At 34.7% G+C, this 20,263-nt stretch overlaps 1 protein-coding gene across 1 annotated transcript in view; it reads right to left on the bottom strand.

Moving 5' to 3' along the window:
• The window catches only part of ALDH7A1 (aldehyde dehydrogenase 7 family member A1), a 54,417-nt gene that overhangs the window by 15,028 nt on the left and 19,126 nt on the right, over window positions 1-20,263 (bottom strand). The window contains exons 7-12 of the mRNA XM_001362152.5: window positions 13,873-13,917; window positions 11,095-11,172; window positions 7,676-7,773; window positions 6,539-6,580; window positions 4,156-4,250; window positions 169-253 (exon numbers count right to left, since the gene is read on the bottom strand). Of these exons, the coding sequence (XP_001362189.2) occupies window positions 169-253; window positions 4,156-4,250; window positions 6,539-6,580; window positions 7,676-7,773; window positions 11,095-11,172; window positions 13,873-13,917 (443 nt within the window). The remainder of the gene's footprint in view (window positions 1-168; window positions 254-4,155; window positions 4,251-6,538; window positions 6,581-7,675; window positions 7,774-11,094; window positions 11,173-13,872; window positions 13,918-20,263) is intronic.

The raw sequence follows: 20,263 nt of genomic DNA, 5'->3' as shown, positions 1-20,263 counted from the left end.
TCACCATCACTGGACTAGCCCTAAAGAAGCATTGAGATCTCTTGCCACTCTGAGAGTCTATAATTTTGTATAAGACAACTGACTTCAATACTGATCCTCAGTATACTTAAAAGATCTAAAAAAATAGCAAGCTTTTCAAGAAGGGAATTTTCTTTTGAAAACACTTACAGTCCCATGGATTTCCAATGCGAATTTGTGCATATGCCTTTTTAAGTTTGTCTACAACTTCATCATGGATGCTTTCATGCAAAAACTGAAGGAAAAAAAAACATATATGGGAAATTTAAAAATTGGAAAGATATTTAACATTCTAAATTTTGCAACATTTTCTCATTTTAAAAAACTCCTTCATAAAGCTCCCTAAATAAAAAGGAAATGTACTTTACAATAAGTTTACTTTTTTACTTTGTAAAAAAAAAAGTAATTTAGGATGCCCATTATCACCTCTATTATTTAATATTGTACTAGAAACACTAGCAGTAGCAATTAGAGAAGAAAAAGAAATTGAAGGTATTAAAATTGGCAATGAGGAGACCAAGCTATCACTCTTTGCAGACGATATGATAGTTTACTTAAGGAATCAACCAAAAAGTTACTCGAAATAATCAACAACTTTAGCAAAGTTGCAGGATACAAAATAAACCCTCATAAGTCATCAGCATTTCTATATATTTCCAACACATCTCAGCAGCAAGAAATAGAGAGAGAAATTCCATTTAAAATCACCTTAGACAATATAAAATACTTAGGGATTTATCTGCCGAGACAAACACAGGAACTATATGAACACAGCTACAAAACACTTTCCATACAGCTAAAACTAGATCTAAACAATTGGAAAAACATTGATTGCTCATGGGTAGGACGAGCTAACATAATAAAAATGACAATCCTACCCAAATTAATTTACTTATTTAGTGACATACCCATTGAACTACCAAAAAACTTCTTTAATGAATTAGAAAAAACCATAACTAAGTTCATTTGGAAGAACAAAAGATCAAGGATATCCAGGGAAATTGTGAAAAAAAATGCAAAGGAAGGAGGACTTGCAGTCCCAGATCTCAAACTATACTATAAAGCGGTGGTTATCAAAACAATTTGGTACTGGCTAAGAGACAGAAAGGAGGATCAGTGGAATAGACTTGGGGTAAGTGACCTCAGCAAGAGAGTTTATGACAAACCCAAAGACCCTAGCTTTTGGGACAAAAATCCATTATTTGATAAAAACTGCTGGGAAAATTGGAAGACAGTGTGGGAGAGATTAGGTTTGGATCAACACCTCACACCCTACACCAAGATAAATTCAGAATGGGTGAATGACTTGAACATAAAGAAGGAAACTATAAGTAAATTAGATGAGCACAGAATAGTATACATGTCAGACCTTTGGGAAGGGAAAGACTTTAAAACCAAGCAAGACTTAGAAAGAGTCACAAAATGTAAAATAAATAATTTTGATTACATCAAATTAAAAAGTTTTTGTACAAACAAAACCAATGTAACCAAAATCAGAAGGGTAGCAACAAATTGGGAAACAATCTTCATAAAAACCTCTGACAAAGGTTTAATTACTCAAATTTACAAAGAGCTAAATCAATTGTACAAAAAATCAAGCCATTCTCCAATTGATAAATGGGCAAGGGACATGAACAGGCAGTTCTCAGCCAAAGAAATCAAAACTATTAATAAGCACATGAAAAAGTGTTCTACATCTCTTATAATCAGAGAGATGCAAATCAAAACAACTCTGAGGTATCACCTCATACCTAGCAGATTGGCTAACGTAACAGCTATGGAAAGTAATGAACGCTGGAGGGGATGTGGCAAAGTAGGGACATTAATTCATTGCTGGTGGAGTTGTGAATTGATCCAACCATTCTGGAGGGCAATTTGGAACTGTGCCCAAAGGGCGATAAAATACTGTCTGCCCTTTGATCCAGCCATAGCACTGCTGGGCTTGTACCCCAAAAAGATAATAAGGAAAAAGACTTGTACAAGAATATTCATAGCTGCACTCTTTGTGGTGGCCAAAAATTGGAAAATGAGGGGATGCCCTTCAATTGGGGAATGGCTGAACAAATTGTGGTATATGTTGGTGATGGAATACTATTGTGCTAAAAGGAATAATAAAGTGGAGGAATTCCATGGAGACTGGAACAACCTCCAGGAAGTGATGCAGAGCGAAAGGAGCAGAACCAGGAAAACATTGTACACAGAGACTAATACATTGTGGTACAATCAAAGGTAATGGACTTCTCCATTAGTGGCGATGCAATGTCCCTGAACAATATGCAGGGATCTAAAAAACACTATCCACAAGCAGAGGATAAACTGTGGGAGTAAAAACACCGATGAAAAGCAACTGCTTGAATACAGGGGTGGAGGGGATATGACTGAGGAGAGACTCTAAATGAACACTCTAATGCAAATACCAACAACATGGAAATGGGTTTGAATCAAGAAGACATGTGATACCCAATGGAAATCGCGCGTGGGCTATGGGAGAGGTGGTGGGAGTGGGGAGGGAAGAAAAGAAAATGATCTTTGTTTCCAATGAATAGTGTTTGGAAATGACCAAATAAAAAAAATTTTTTTTAAGTAATTTAATTATATTCTTTTTTAATGTTATAGTGACTTATTTTTTGCTCTTTTTAAAATAACACTATCACTTAACAACCTTCACTTAAATGGTGATTTATTCTATGTGAAAACACAAAATTCAAAGTCATATCTGAGAAACCACTTTGCTGAGCTTCAAAACCCACCAGAATAATAAAGGTAAGTATTATAGCCAAATTTTGGATTTACTCAAGATTTTATCTACTGTATTAAAGATACTATCACAAATATCACATAAGAATAGGTATCAAATTAAGGCTGCATTATATACTTAACAAAATCTAGTTATTGGGAATTGCCTAGAATTAAGGCTGAATTTCCCAAATTTCATCTAATGGAATTAAATTGTGCTCATGACACCAAACAAGTCAGTTTAGATCTGTTTTCTAATCTACAGGGTTAGATAATCCCTAAATTTCTTTCCAGTTCTGTGGGGGAAAAAATCTTTATTTGAATGATTGAGTGAAAATATTTATTAAGAGTTAATTATGTGCAACGAACTGAGAATACAAATAGAAATTAGTCTCTGCTCTCAAGGAGGTCAAATTCTAATGGTGAAGAAAGCATATAAGATTTCACTGCAAGTCAGATGGAAAAATTCCCTGGTCCTTAGGGTGCAATGACAAAGCAGATATTAATGCTCTTTCTTTAATGTTAATTCCATTGACAAAATCTCATGCAATTCTGATGCCAAACTACTTGAAAATACCAAGGCCTTTGAGGATAAGAAGTTTTGTTTCTGGGTCTTCAGTGGACAGGACTGCAAGAGCAGCTGCCAGACTACATTTCTACATTTGTTTCAAATTATGTCATTAATAGAGAAGAGGAATCATGAGGGAACTGAATGGCCACAAAATGGACTCTAAAAGGTTTAAAAGTTTCAAAATACCTTTTTTTAAAGAAAGCAAAAAAAGATTTAAAAGAAACTTAATATTACCGACATTTCTGTTCACAATATGATAGTTTTTGTTTATACTGTTCTTATAGGGACATTGCTCAATTTCTTTTCTAGTAAAGAAAAGATCAGAAGATTGAAGGTATTTCATCACAACCGATGTGGTTCACCATAAACTGTAACAATTAAAATTAGTTTTTCTACTAAAAGTATTAAATTTTATGAGGTTTATTAAAGATTAAGAAATAAAGGAAATACAAAATAAGATAGCACGTGCCTAGGAGGGCTGAAAGCCCATTCAATTTCACTTACTCTACATCTTGAGACGCGTGTGCTTGGAAGTGAAATCAGAGAGAGCAGGAGGGGCTGTACAGTCAGTTTAAATACCTCTTTTGCTCTTGGCCCTGGTGAGGACCTCCGATGGGATTATAGGGAACTCTGAGAGCTACCAAGGACTTCTGGGAATTGAAGTCTGGGGTTCAAATATCCATTTTTATATCTGGAGGATTCATTTTATGTGCTTACCAATGTAGTCTATACTATATTATAGTAAAGTGGTCCTGAATTTGGGCTCAAAAAAGGAAACAACATTGGCTAAGTGTATATAAAATATATGTAGCTTAGACAGATACACTCACCAGTCGTCTAGCAGTTGTACATCTCTGGCCTGCAGTCCCAACGGCTGCAAAAAGAGCTGAAGGTATAACTAAATTGAGGTCTGCATCTTCAAAAGCTTAGAGGAAAATATATGGGAATGGGTCAAAAATAGATAACAAAACAATGTATTTTTCCTACTGTTATCTAGAATAAACAAAAGGTCTGGAATCAGGAAGACCCAAGTTCAAATTCAACCTGGGAAAATCACTTAACCTCTGTTTGCTTTAATCCACTGGAAATAGCAAACATCTCCAGGATTTTTGCCAGGAAAACCTCATGGACAATATGGTCCCTAGAGTCACAAAGAGTTAGATGTAATTGAATAACTGAACAACTATGACTAGAATAAAATAGTAAACACTTAGGAACTATACACAGAGTATGTAAATTATTAATATGTCTATTAAAGTAGGAATGTATTTTAAAATATAGAAAATCTCCTTCCTTAGAGAAAAAATAGATGAATTTATTAAATATCTTTTTTTAAATCCAGAGAAAATTATCTTCCAGAAATGAAAAATTTTTTTTAAAAGCATGGGATAACAATCACAATGGTAAACAAACCTTATGCAGCAGGGTTAAAGGATGATAACTCCCCTGCATGTAATCTAAGTAAAATGATCATTTTTCTTTTGAACTGCTATGACAATTTCCTTACTAATTCTCTTCCCAGGTTCTCAGGTAATTAAGGGGTACAGTTCTGCTATTTCTTCATAATGTGATAAAAATTTTACAATTACTAGTTGATTAATTAGCTCTTAGCCTCCAACTCCAAGGAACTTTTTTTACCATAAGCTTTTGTTCACTTTTCATATTAACCGTGGATTCATCAGTATAGATATTAACAATGTACCAACGACATATTTAAATATTTCAATAACATATATATAGGCTGTGAGAAAGTTCAAAGATCAACTTCTAAATTAATACTGAAATCACTGACCAAACATTAAGTTCACACAGAATAATAATCAAAATCTCTCAAGATTTCCCTTTAGTATAAGAGCTGTCAATTCTCTTAGTACTCTTTAAATGTCTGGCACAGTTTGCCCCTTGATAATAGTTAACTCTTTCAAAATAACATTAAAAGTCTAATTTCCTGTGAATTCTATTCCTTTTCCCTTAAAATAAGAGCAATAATATTCATGGTGTTTGTAGGAAAGATTATGAAAGCTGGTGTTACATTGTAAAAATCAACAGATAAAAACAGCATTGATGAGCTGGACTCTTACCAAAAGGTATTCATTATTTTCAACATAATCTCTTGATCTCTAACTATTCAGTCATCTATCCCTAATGAACAATGTTCTCCCTAACCAACCTGGATTTTCACTGGCTAGTCATTTATATTACTTTCTCTAGATTCAGAGAATCGTAGAATCACAGAATAGGAAATGACTTCAATGAATCAATAAACATTTACTAAGTTACTAGAATGTGCCAGGCACTGTGCTACACTCAGAAACTATCTAATCTAACCCCTATCCAAAGTAGCATTTCTGGTAAACAGTCTACAAGCCTTGATTTCCACTGATTATTTTTCCTTATATAAAAATGAATTATGAGGCAATTTGGAAAAACTTTTGAACTGTCAACAAAGCAATGATGAACCACGATTCCAGAGGATTCCTCACAAAAACATGCTCCCTACCACTTTACAGAGGTAATAAACTCAGATTGAGATATTATTTTTTGAATATGGCCAATGTGAGAACTTGCTTTGCTTGACCCTATATGTTTGCAACTAGAGCTTTCTTTCTTTCTTTTTCAATGGAGGAAAAGGGAAAGGGGGAGAAATTGAGAGGACAAAAAAGTGAATTTACATTGATTAGAAAAGCATAAAAATTTTATTAAAAAAAAGATAAAGTTGGCCTGACTAAAACTTTAATCCATCAGTCCTAATTCTGTCCACCACAAGTAAAGTCTTTCTCCTTCCCAATCAGGATAAGGAAAAACTAATATTAGAAACAAACATGTGAGTTTAGAGAGGTCTTTAGCTTTAAAAAAAAAAAAGGTTAATTGACTTTTTGTAGTAATAGGAGATTAACTGAACAAATTGTGGCACATAAATGCAATATCAAGTTATCACAGAAAGGAATGATGAAGGTGAAATTAAAGAAAAACCTGGGAAAATCTAACTGATCATTTAAAGCTTTCCTCCTAATTTATCCTTGCCTTAAGTATCTATACATATTTTCCTTCATGGTCAAGCAAAGTCTTAAATATGTTAACTATGTTTTATACATATATATAGCCTTCTCATAATGAAAGAATAGATATCTTTTGTAAGTTCCTATCAACTCAAAAGAATGATTCAGTGTCTAATAAAAATAATTTGAAAGAACAAGAAAAAGTTATCCTTACCAATAATAGCATTATTTCCTCCAAGTTCTAACAAACTTCTCCCTTAAAAAGAAGAAAATGTTAATAACCTACTTTTGTTTTTAGTTCACCAGATATTCTTCCCATCACAGGCATATTATCTCTTTAATGAATACATTTCCATATTTACTTTGTATTTTTCTGTTTACTTATCCAACCTAATTAACTTAATGTAAAATAATCAGAACTAAGCTATTCTATGTCAAAGTACCTCTGACACACCTATTAATTTAAAAAACAATCCAAATTTTCCTACCTCCTCACTCACCCCAAAAAGAAGAAAACAAGAACATTTCTCCATCAGGACTACACTCTAGTTTAGTTGAATAGTTACTGAAATTACTAACTCACTGTTTAGTCACTGTAGTCATAGAAATTAAATCAGAAAACAATGCTTATAGAGCTTTTCTGCTATGTGCAAAGCACACTAAATCTTTTATCAATAGACACCAAGAAAGAAAGGACATTGACATTATCTCTAACATCAGTGTCCATTACTTTGACCCTCAATGAATGGTATTTTTATTTTTCATTGATCCAAACAGATCTGAAAGAAAAACGAGGTTTTATTTCCTCTTCTGCAAAATCTAACATATCTTGTGCCTAAGTTGCTTATTCAGTGAAATTGATATGACTTCTAGAATTCTTGATTCTAGATTCTTGATCCTCCAGGATTTTTCCTCCATTTGTTTTTATATACCCAGAAAGAATATTAGTAACTTGGTACAAGTTGATTGATTTTTTCCCCCAGCTTATCTGCAACTCCTACATAATTTAAAAAGTAATTTCACTTTTTCCCTGTAAGAGAGGAGAGTCCTCCTTCCCAAAAAGTGTCTTTAGTAATGTCTGTCCATAGTTTTGACTTTAAGCAAAATAAGGTCTTCTGTTTAGCCAATGGAGTCAAGGTCAATCTAACAAAAGTTCTTCAGGAAAAGCCCTTTTTTTGGCAACCTATAAAATCTGCTTTGGTGTCAGACCTAAGAATCAGATAACTTTGGAACCCTTTCCTTCATTTGGATGTTTCAAAATTCCACAAAGATTTCCATGGAAGGTGTATCAAGGAGATAAAAAGTAACATTCAGTCTTTGAAGATGTACAATTACTAGAATATCCACTCACCAAACCTCTCCTGGACCACGACTGCCACCTCTTTCCCCACTTGGGTGCTTCCTGTGAAGGACAGCAGGTCTACCCGCTCATCTTTGGCCATTGCCATGCTTAAAGAAAAAAGTCACAGATCTATTTTAATAAGGTGAAATGGAGCAACAAAAAATAATAAAGAAAAACAAGCCAATCACTCTGGTCATCCCCATACCCTCTGTTCATTCCTTGGACTAAAGAATAAAAGCAGTTCTGCAAAATTATCCAATACATCAACTGTGTCTGGCCTTTTGATGCTCCATAACTCTAAAAAGAAGAAAATATATTTTCTCCTCTCTTCTTTCAGGGAATATTTGATTGTTATAATTATATAATATTCAGTTTTCGGATTTCCTGGTGGTTATTCTTTCTATTTATATTGTTGTAATCACTGGAAATATGGAAATTCTGGTTCTGCTTACTTCATTCATTAGGGAAGTCAATCTTTCCATGCTTCTATGTATTTATCATATTCTTTATTTAAAATTTCTTTAAAACATGTTAATATTCCATAATATTCATATGCCATAATTTTTTTAAACTATCTCCAATTCATGAGCATCTATTTTGTTCCTCTGCTTCTAAAAAAGTGCTTCTATAAATATTAGTGTACATAGGGCCCTTCTTTTTGTCATTGATGTACTCATGGTACATGCCTAGCTGCAGAATTTCTGGCTCAAGGGATATGGACATTTTCTATTGCACTTAGGGGGCAACTGGGTGACTCGGTGGACTGGGAGCCAGGCCAGGAGACAGGAGGTCCTGGGTACAAATAGGGCCTCAAGACACTTCCTAGATGAGTGACCCTGGACAAGTCACTACTCCTGCCTTGGAACCAATACACAGTCTTGATTCTAAGACAGAAGGTTAGGGTTTCATAAAAAAATAAATATAGAATTATTTGATCTTAAAAGAAAAAAATAAGCTCATATAAATTGAAGTTCATAAGTCTTCCTATAAGTATACTCCATATCAGATTAATTTCTTTATTTTTTCTTTCAATCTTTACCATCTGTCTTAGAATCAATACTAAGTATCAGTTTCAATGCAGAAGAGCAGTAAGGGCTAGGCAACTGGAGTTAAGTGACTTGACCAGGGACACACAGCTAGAAAGTATCTGGGGACAAATTTGAAGCAAGGACCTACTAATTCCAGGGCTGATTATGCATGGTGTTGCTTAGCAGCCAACATCATATTTATTTCTTATAGCGCAGTAAAATTCTTTTACATTCATGTACCACAATTTCTTCATCCATTTCTCTCCCTTGTTCCAATTTCTTAATTACTACCCACCACCAAAAAAAAATGCTGCTGTATGTATTTTGGTATAAATGAAAAGTTTTTGTCTTTGGCTTTTTCAGAATATATGTCTAGCAGTGATCTATCTAAATCAAAAGGTTTAGATATCTGAGTCTATTTCTTAGCATAATCCTAAACTGTTTTTCATGAAATCAGTTCAATTTATAGGCCTACAAATAGCATTGGCACTAAGCCTCATTGAAGGAAAATTTTAGGTGGTGATAGAAACAAAGAGATTTTCTCACTAGAGTTCTCAATGAAATGGACTGCCCTGGTCCAAGAGAACATTGTACACAGAAAATGTAACATTGTGGGGTGATCAAATGTAATTAATTTTGCTACTAAAAGGAATGCAGTGATTCAGAATAATTCTGTGGGGCTTATGAGAAAGAATACTATCCACATCTCACTAAAGAACTATGGGCAAAAACTCAGAAGAAAACATGTGATTTATCACTTGTTTATATGGGCATGTGATTCACATTTTGGGTTTTAAAGAATTACCTTTTTCCAAAAATGAATAATATGGAAATAGGTTCAAGTGATTATATATATATATGTATATGCATGCATGTATGTATAACCCAATGGAATTGCTTATCAACTCCTAGAGTGGGGAGGGATGAAGGGAGAGAGAAAACATGAATCATTGTGTAACAATGGAAAATTTTTTAAAAGAAATAAAGAAATGGACTGCTCTGTGGAGCACTTAGCTCTCCATCACTAGAGCTATTTTTCAGGGAGGAAGTCTCTGTAATAAGTAGTATAACAGGATAGATTGGATGACTTCTAAAATCCCTTTTAACTATGAGCAACAAATTTTTTTTTTAATTTTTCAAGAGGAATTATACTTCAATAAACTGCAATTGATTTGTAACTATAGGTAGTGATTTCTAGGCTAATATATTAAGATTATGAACAGAAACACTGTGCTATTGCTTCCAAGAATTAAAGAGGATGGTGTACACTATGTAAGACACAACAGAGTATGTAACTCACCGAAATTTTCCTGCTAGGCTTTTTCCAGTTGAACTTTGAGAACTGAACACTCTTAACAAAAATAGCTGAAGCTAACTGTACTACATCTTTAGCCACAGATATCATTACTGAAATTGAAGTAGGAAAAAAAAGTGGTGGTACTGATAGTTATGAATGAACATAAATTCAGGGGAAAAGACTGGGCAGTTCACAAGATTTAGGTTTTGAACAACAGATATAATTTCCCAGAAGCACCATGAATAAAATGTGTTAAAAGATTTTCTGATATTTCCATTTTAAAAAGCAAGAGATACATAACTATTCTCTTGATTAAGTAATGGGTAGCAATGGAAGTTTATTGAAAATATTCACATGAGACTACCATCAGAACTGTTTACAAGTCTGAGTTCTTTTTTCTTTAAACCCTTATCTTCCATCATAGAATCAATACTATGTATTCATTCCAAGGCAGAAAATTGGCAAGGAATGGGCAATGAGGGTTAAGTGACTTCCCCAAGGTCACACAGCTAGGAAGTATCTGAGGCCAAATTTGAACCCAGGACTTCCCATCTCTGGGTCTGTCTCTCAATCCACTGAACCACCCAGCTGCCCACTATAAATCTGAGTTCTAAAATGCCACTCCTCACTATACAAAGTCTTAACCTCATTATAACAAAGGATAAACTCAGTTCCTATAATGGTTTAAAGCAGTATGTTCCCAGAGTTATAAGGTGTTTGCTTAGAGTTCAAAATGTATTTTCCTATAGAAACAATGTTGGAAACAGAGATTTGGTTACAAAGTAGTCCACAAAATGCTATTTATTCCATAATATACTAAAAAGTACATTATTCATCATTCATGACATCATTGCTTTCTAAGAAAATACATGTGATTTCCTGGGATCATCTTTCAGAATCTGAGAGTTAAGGGACACTTAAATGTTAACTAGTTCCTGAAATAAAAATTTACTCTATTACATTTCAACAAGTGATTTTCATGACTTTGCTTGAAGACCTCCAGTAAGGTAGAACACATATGGTCCTAAGGTAATACATTCTACTTTAGAATATCTTTAAAAGTTAGGACATTTTTCCTTACATAGCATTAAGGTAGAACATACCCAATATCAGCACCACCACATGTCATAGAACAGATTGCACCAGGTAAGTTGTTATCTTCCAAAACTTTGGCCACTATCCTAAAGAAAAGAAGTATTAGTAAATAAGCTTCTGAAAAGGATTGTTTCCCCAAACTCAATGTTTCCCCTGTCATTCCTCAGGGAGTGGCGATATCAACTCTATTCTTTCATCACAACAAACTCACTAACCAATGCCACTTTCCCTTAAATCATTCCAATACTTGATCCCTAATTACTAGAAACATCTTCTGACAACAAGAAATCTCTAAGTGTAGAGATCCCACCATAATTTTGTTTAAATCCTTACCTTCTGTGTACTAATTCTAAAGGAGAAAAGCAGTAAGGGCTAAACAATGAAAGTTTTGACTTGCCAAGGGTCATACGGCTAGGAAGTGTCTGAGGCCTATCTGAACCCAGGGCATCCCGTCTCCAGGCCTGGCTCTCTATCCACTGAGTTTCCTAGCCCCCCCCCCCCCTTCCAATTGGCATAATTGTACTCCTACCCTCAGATCTCAAGGATTAGGATTAGCAAAAGTTTAAAAAAGAAAATATGCCAATTTAAATATTGAGTGTTCTAAGTAATAATTAATTCTTGATGCTGTGTCTTGTAACTGAACAGCTAAGATGTCCAAACCTATTCACCCCCTATAAATACAATTTTTAAAATAATAGAATTTAGAATTGGGAGAAACCTTAGAGATGATCTACTACAACTCTTTCATTTTTTAGGATGAAGAAAATGCAGAGCAATATTAATTTACTATCTCAAGGTCATGCCAGCATTAAGACTCAAGTCCTTTGACCTAAGATTCTATGGTAATATATATAATATGAAGAATTAAGTGACTGACTAGTTCCTATTGGTTTCCTAAGAGTTTATGTGTTAAATAGTCAAAATTATTACATAGATCAATATTTTATCTTCAAAACCACTAGATTGTTCCCTTATCATTCATTTTCTTTTTATCCATTTATTCCATTTATCAAGCATATAAGTAGATATTACCCAAGTTGACCTGCATTTTGGGAGCACTTTCTCATGAGAGCTGTTTATTTTGCAATTAACTAATGTGAAGATTGGATTTGGCTATCTCCTGATTGTAACAATGAAGGTACTTAGCTCTTCCTTGATAGTAAAGATAAAATTGTAATCCCCAGTCTATTTTTAGATTTTAATCCCCAAAGTGTTAACTCAGTTTTTAAAGTAGACCTACCCATTTTTAACCACAAAAAGGTGTTAACTAACCACAAAAGGTTCAAACTAACTACAAAAAAGTGTGAATACCCATTTCATACATTCAGTGGGCACTCCTGGAAAGGAGCGTCTGCTGTGATTGGTAGACATGAAATTTAGGGGAGGTGACACAAGAGAAAAAGATCTTTAAATAGAGGAAACAAAGACTGAATCAATCATCAGGAGTCCCCCAGGCTTGGAGTGAAGGATCAGTCACTAGGAGCTGAAGGGAAGACAGACACATGAGGAGAGACTGGAAGACAGACACTTGGACTTGGCTGTGGAACTGGACCCCTTGAGGAGCTCATGCAAGAGCCCTCAGACTGCTTTCCTTTTAGACCGTCACTGTGGTGAATGAAAGGCTGACTTAGTTTCCTCGCCTTTCTGGTATGCCGTTCTTCTGAGAAAGGCCCTTGAGACTTGAGACTCCCTTTCCCCGATTAGGGACTTAGAATTTTTACCTGGCTCAGATGAAGCCAGAGTTTTCTCTCTCTCTCTCATTCCTTAATATCTTCTCTCTATTGTAAATAAAACTACCATAAATTCCATTTTACTTTAATAATTCATTTTGGGATTTAGTAATTAAATCCCTGGAGACCACCAAATTAATACATTAAGTCCAACCACAATAAATTTAACACTAAGGGAAGTTTAGCATTCCCATCCCTTTCAGATTTTTGCTTATAGTTTTAGGCAATGCCTTCCACAGGCTACACTCCATGTTTATTTAAGTTATCTATCATATTTTATTGCAAACCCAGTACCTATTATTTCTATGATATGGATCAATTTAAATTCAATCAATAAATAAATATTCATTAAGTAACTACTATCTGCTTACAGGCACTAGGGATAGAGGCAAAAGATAGCCTTTGCCTTCAAGAAGCTTCAATCTAGCAAGGAGGATAACAAGCAAACAACTATATACAAAGCAAGCTTTTTACAGGATAGGAGATAAGAAAAAAAAAATAAAAGAGAAAAGGCACTAGAAGGGTGGAAGAATGCCTCCTGTAAAAGATGAGATTTTACCTTATAGGCCTTATAGGAAGCCAGGGAAGTCAATATGCAGATTTGGAGATGGAGAGCATTCTATTCATGAGGGACAGATAGAAAAAATGTTAACATCCAAGAGATGAAACGTCTTATTTATGGAACAGGCAGGAGGAGGTCAGGGTCACTGGATCAAAGAGTATAGGGCAAGAATAAGTTATAAGAAGACTGAGAAGGAAAGTGGGGAATAAGCTATAAAGAGCTTTGAATAGCAGAGTATTTTGTATTTGACCCTGAGGGCAATGAAAAGCCAATAGTTTATTTAGAGTGGGGGTGGAGGGGACAATGAGGCTGGGTGTGTGTGTGTGGGGGGGTGTGACATAATCAAACCTATACTTTAGGAAAAGCAAAATTTATTATTAATTTATCTACTGTATGCAGATACATATACGAGGCACTGAGGGTGGTAGGAAGAGAATACAGTAAAGATAAACGATAGCTCCTGGACAAAAGAAATTTACATCATATATACTTACTTTGTGACCGCTACACTAATGAGTGAAGTTGTTGGTGCTCCTTTCCTTGAGAAGAAAAGAAGAAAATTTTGTTTAGTCATTTGCTATTTTAAAAAAAAGCTGAAGTCATTCATATGAAACAAGTCACTTCCAAAGTTATTTTAAAATGAGAATAAGTGAACTTAATTACTAAATCAAGAATTTCCTGATAGATTTGAACTCTCATGACCCTCCAAAGGGATACAAGCATTCTACCTTAGAGACAAATAACTATCATCTTCAGTCCAACTTCTGTGGTTGGTCAATAGTTCCCAAGATGACTGGATCTGGACTTGATGATACAAACTTTGATAAAAAGGAAATCTTCCTACATTTCCAGTTCACCTGAGAAGTCTAAGGAAGTAGTTTTACTTTTCCACATCAGACTACTCTAAGAATAAATAAGAAGCTTAAATCAATAAAAATTGACAAGCAAGTTCTATCTCTTCCTACCTTGCCTCGGAGAGCTGTCTTACTTTAATCTATAGAGATAATTTTTGAATATACAGTCATAGAAAAAAATTACTTCTTGGCATGTGGCTGAAAATAAATAGAAAGCAGTTCAGTGTCAGTTATTTTGGTAATTCTTTATCTGACTAAAATCTTCCAGAGAATACTAGCAAAGTGAAAGTTAATGACCATTGGCATGATTACAATTTCTTTAGATTTCTTCCTTTCTATAAAATGAAGAGTTTGGACTGAATGAAAAGCATCATTAGCACTTTTAATCTTCGATGTAATAAAGTACTTTATATTAACAATTAGCTACTCTGACAACATTTTTTTTAAATCTTACCTTCTATCTTAGCCTCAATACTGGGTATTGGTTGCAAGGCAAATGAGCAATAAGGGCTAGGCTATGGGGGTCAAGTGACTTGCCCAGGGTCACGCAGCTAGGAAGTGTCTGAGGTCAGATTTGAACCCAGGATCTCCCATCCCCACACCTGGCTCTCAATCCACTAAGCCACTAGCTGCCCCCAACATTGTTTCTTTAAAGAAGGGGGGGAGGCAACCATTTAACTTGTTAGTTCACACATCTTCTTGAATGTGTGGTAATTGAATGGTACTCTAAAACTCAAATCTGTGATCTCATCATTTGGGATATTCCATTCAATAGTGTGATTATAACATCCATTCTACGCAGCTCTTTTCTATATCCTGCCATAAGTTCATCTCCATCTAACATGCTAGAAATTCTTCTTCATTTTGTACTGAAGTCACTGGCATAATAGAGGAGCTCTCTTAAGTATGGACCTGTTCCTTGATACTACCTAATTCACCCAGTTCTTTCTGTCACACATTACTCTAATGTATTACATTTTATTCTTATTCGCTGTAGTGCCTCACTGATTTTACGTGTCTAAAAATATGCCAATCCATTGCCACCTCTGTGATATTCAGTTTCAATTCTATTTTATCTAAGGACTAGACAGACTTACTGATTACTAGTCATTTAAAATAATCTACCCAGGAATATGTCTGGTGATAAACAGTCCCTCAAGAAACTTTCATTCATAGGTTTTTAATCTAATTAATATAATTGATTTGAAGACAATATGTACATGTGGTATAATATCAAGAAGATTGGCTTTAGGGGGCAGCTAAGTACCTCAATGGATTGAGAGCCAGGTCCAGAGATAGGATGTGTTGAGTTAAAATCTTGACTCAGACACTTCCTAGCTATGTGATCCTGGGCAAGTCACTTAGTCTCCATTGCCTATCCCTTAGTGCTCCTCTACCCTGAAAACAATAGACAGTATTGATTCTAAGAAAAAAGACAAGGGCTCTAAAAAAAACCAATTAGTTCTCTAGTCAGAGAAGTAGGGCTTAAATCTTGTTTCTGATGCTTCCTATGAGTAAAACTATATGTGTATATATATATATATATATTTTTTTTTTTTTAATAAAACCCTCACCTTCCATCTTAGAGTCAATACTGTGTATTGGCTCCACATGGCAACTGGACAAAAGACACTATTCTTCCATTTCACCTTTTTTGTTTGGATAGCCAAGCCAAATAAAATCTTCCAAAAATTTTTTTTCAGTAAAAAAATACACCTTTTTTTTCCCCATCCCCATCCCTCCCAAATGAGAAAAAAAGAAAAGTAAAACTGTTAAAAACATTTATAGTGAATCAAAATTAATTCTCATATTGGCTATATAAAAAAAATGTTTTTTTCAATCTGCACTATGAGTTCATCACCACCCTAATCAGAAGAAGGGTAACATGTTTCAGAATAAATCTCCTGAACAGTAGTTGATCATTGCTTTGATAAGTTTCTGAACCTTTCAAAGTTGTTACTCTACAAATTGTTCTCCTGGTTCTGCCCACTTCACTTTGTATCTGTTTCCCTAAAATCATCCTCTTCTTCATTTCAAACAGCACAATAGTATTCCCTCACATTCAAATACCTTAATTCGCTAAGCCATTCCCTAACTGATGGGTAGTATCCCCTAAGTTTCTAATTCTTTGCCATTGCAAGAGTTTGTTTTCACTCAGGCCCAATTTATCCCTTAAGCTACCTTCACATTTTTTTGTTGATCCCGTTCCCTAATGTTTCCCAGGTGAAATTTATTGTATCTAATTTCATGTGTATATTCTTCGCTCCTTTGACCAAACCAGAGAATGAGGTTCAAATGTCACCTGTTCCCTATTATTTCCTCCTTGCTAGTTCATACTTCTACTTGCCCATCTAGATTATGTGAGAAAATTTTTATCATCCTTCCTCTCCCTTTTCTTCACCCAAGGTATTCCCCTACTCTCTCTTAAAATTTTTCTTTTAAGATCATCAAAAAAATAGCAGAACCATTAACAGGCATAGACTCTATATATGATAAAATTATAAGGGGATATACATATATGTATTATCTCTCCCAGGTAAAATGTGTTTATCCTTATTTAATCCATTATGACTATTCACTTTTGCTCCCCAAATTCAAATTATGTGATAATTTCCCCCCACCCTTTCCTCTACTTCTCTTAACCTGATAATTAATGTGTTCCTTTTTCCCTTCATTTTTAAAATATCATTTAAGCATAAAAAAAAAACACTCTTGAGCATTATTAGGAACTATCTACCACCCCTGATGACGATAGTTTTTTTAGAAATCTCATCTCCATATATTAGAATGTAAATAGTTCATCTCTATTTAGTTTCTTGTGATTGCTCTCTTACCCTTTTTCCTCTTGATTTCTACATTTATATTTCAAAATTTCTACTCAGTTGTGTTCTATAACATTAGTAATGCTTAGAAGTCTAATATTTCATTAAAGATCACTTGTAGAATTACACTGAGTTTTGCTAGGTAAGTTATTCTTAGCTGTAAACCTAACTCTTTTATAAGCTGGAATATTGTAGTCTTAAGCTTTCAACTACTTTAGAGTTGTTCATTCATTTAGTCACATCCAACTCTTCATGATGATCTGGACTACAGCTATCTATGGGGTTTTCTTGGCAAGGATAACTGGAGTGGTTTGCTATTTCCTTCTCCAGTGGAACCTTTTATCAGAAAATCAGAGGCCAAGTGACTTATCTAGGTTCACACAGTTAAAAGTGTCAGAGGCTGGATTTGAACTCAAGTCGTCTTGCATCCAGGTCTAGTACTCTTAACCACTGAGTTATAGATGTCAGAACAGTGCCTGCTAAATCTTGTGTGAACCTGACTATTCCTCATCAAGTTCTCTAGCCTCAAAGTTAGTTCTGCTATAATCCAACAAATGTATTCCTAAAAATCCCCATGTCATGCAAAAATCACACCATTAAAAAAACACATGGCTTATGGGGGAAAATGGGTCACTCAACACTCAAAAACTTCATAAGTATAAGACTGATGCAGACTAAAGTGAGCAGAACCAGGTTCTCCTGGATCATTGTACCAATAACAGTAATACAGTAATGATGATCAACTGTGGAAGACTTAGCTATTCTGACCAATACAATGATCCAAGAGAGTATCAAGGACCCATGATGAAAAATGCTATGTAGTTCCAGAAAGAGAAGTGTTCTATGAACTTGAATACAAATTGAAGCACTTTTTCATTTTGTGTGAATAGTTAGGAGAGCTCCAGTCCAGCTTTGATCTTGAGCACACCAGTGATGGGATATAGTTGTCAAAGAATCACGTGTCTGATGCCCAGACACTATGGTCTAATGTAGCCAGAATCAGTGTGGGCCGCCCGAGCATGAGAGTGGTACAGCCAGAGCAACACCTCCATGGAGTAAAGAGAAAAAGGAATTTAAAAAGCAGCAAGGAAAGGAGAGGGGCCTTACCCCCTTCTGCTCTAGGACTACTGGCTACCTTGGTTCTTTTATCTGGCCTGATCATCTCTGGCAAGCTCAGTCTCAGTCATCCAGCTGAAATGGGGGAATGGATCTTTACCTAAGGTTATAAAGGCTGAAAACCCTCTTTTATTCTTCTTTCTCTACTAATAAATGCTTATAAATATGGTAAGAAACCTCCAGATCAATTTTTATTTATAATAGTTTCCTTTATGTTTCTTGCTTTTTTATTGTTTTGTGGGTTTTTTATACTGTTGCTAATTTGGAAATATTTTGCATGATTTTCTATGTATAATTGTTATCATATTGCTTGCCTTCTCAATGAGTTGTGAAGAGCAGGGAAGGAATTTGGAATTCAATGTCTTTAAATGAATGTTAAAAATCAGTTTTTAAAAATTTCATCAGTAACTTAGAAGAAGATAGGTACCTAATTAAAAAAAAAGATGGCAAAATTTTATACATGTTAAAGGTTAAGAAATCAGTAATATCCATGCCTCAGATTGATTATTCCCCTGCACTCTGGTTCCCATGAGGTCCAGGATCTCAAAATCAGCATTTACAGAGGCAGCCCCAGCAAGTTAAAACTCTGGGACTGCACACAACTCCTAGATTTAGGAGGTTGTAGCCACAGTAGAAGGTGGGGTGGGGAGTTCCTGGGTGCTGACCAGATTTCTTTTGCCCACAGTGAGAAGATATACAATTTATATGGCACCTTACCTTGAAAAAGACTTGAAGTTGGCTTGTGGAAGTAGGTCAGAAAGGCTAGTTTGTGAATTATTTTGAAGGAGTACAGGTCCATTTTAATTTTTAGGAAGTTTGTTGCTGGGGCAAGGTTTTATATTTCTTATGCCAAGGATTACATTTGAAATCTTCCTTCCACAGCTTTTATTTCTTTTCTAATCTTTTCCTCTATAGCTATCACTTTTATAAAATTCTTTAAAAAAAAAAAACCTCTTCAATAATAATGAAAAAGACTTGTACAAAAATATTTTATAGCCATGCTCTTTGTGGTGGCAAAATGAGATGTCTATCGACTGAGGAATGGCTGAACAAATTGTGGTATCTGATGGCGATGGAATACTATTGTGCTAAAAGGAATAATGAATTGGAGGAATTCCATGTGAACTGGAACGACCTCCAAGAATTGATGCAGAGTTAAGGGAACAGAACCAGGAGAACATTGTACACTGTGGCATGATCGAATGTAACTGACTTTTCTACTAGCAGCAATGCAATGACCCAGGACAAACCAGAGGAACTTATGAGAAAGAACGCTATCCACCTCCAGAGAAAGAACTGTGGGAATAGGAACACAGAAGCAAAACATCTGATCAGCCACATGGTTCGATAGGGATACGATTAGGGTTTTAATGTTAAAAGATCACTCTACTACAAATATGAATAACATGGAAATAGGTTTTGAACAATGATAAATGTATAACCCAACAGAATTGCTTGTCAGCTTGGGAAGGGGGAAGGGAAGAGGGGAGAAATCATGAATCACTGGAACCATGGAAAATGGAAATTTTCCATGTAACCATGGGAAAATATTCTAAATTAAAAAAAAAAAAACTTCTATATCAAATTGCTTGCTGTCTCAGCGGAGTGACGGAGGGTGAGAATTTGGCTCAAACTTTAACAAAGGATAAGAAATGTTTTTCTATCATGTAACTAAGGAGGAAAATGAAACATTTTTAAAATTTAAAAAAAAAAACAATTTCTTGCTTCATCTCTTCCAGAAATTCTTTTTAAATCAGTTTCTAATTTGTGTTTTTAATTGTAGATTTGTTTGTAGATGTTTTGAATCATTTTCAGTTTCTCAAGAATATCACAAATAAGCAAATGTGAAATTAACAGTAGGTTCAAAGTGTTCCTTAATCAATCCTGTTGAACAAATTTGCTTATTTTCAAAACGAGCATTTATCACAGAACTGACTGTACTTGAATTCTTTCTTTCTGATTGCTTGAAGTGGATCTTGCCTTCAATATCCAAGATTCTAAAAGATATGGGCAATTTCCTTTTATGAGGTCTTTAAATATGATCATTGCCATTTTTTTGTTTGTGAATTTAATGATAATTTTTAAATTCTCTC

This window comes from Monodelphis domestica, chromosome 3 (assembly GCF_027887165.1).
Source record: "Monodelphis domestica isolate mMonDom1 chromosome 3, mMonDom1.pri, whole genome shotgun sequence".
NCBI classification, from domain to species: domain Eukaryota; kingdom Metazoa; phylum Chordata; class Mammalia; order Didelphimorphia; family Didelphidae; genus Monodelphis; species Monodelphis domestica.
Note: the sequence above shows the minus strand (reverse complement) of the source record. Positions and strands in the feature narration are given on the sequence as shown.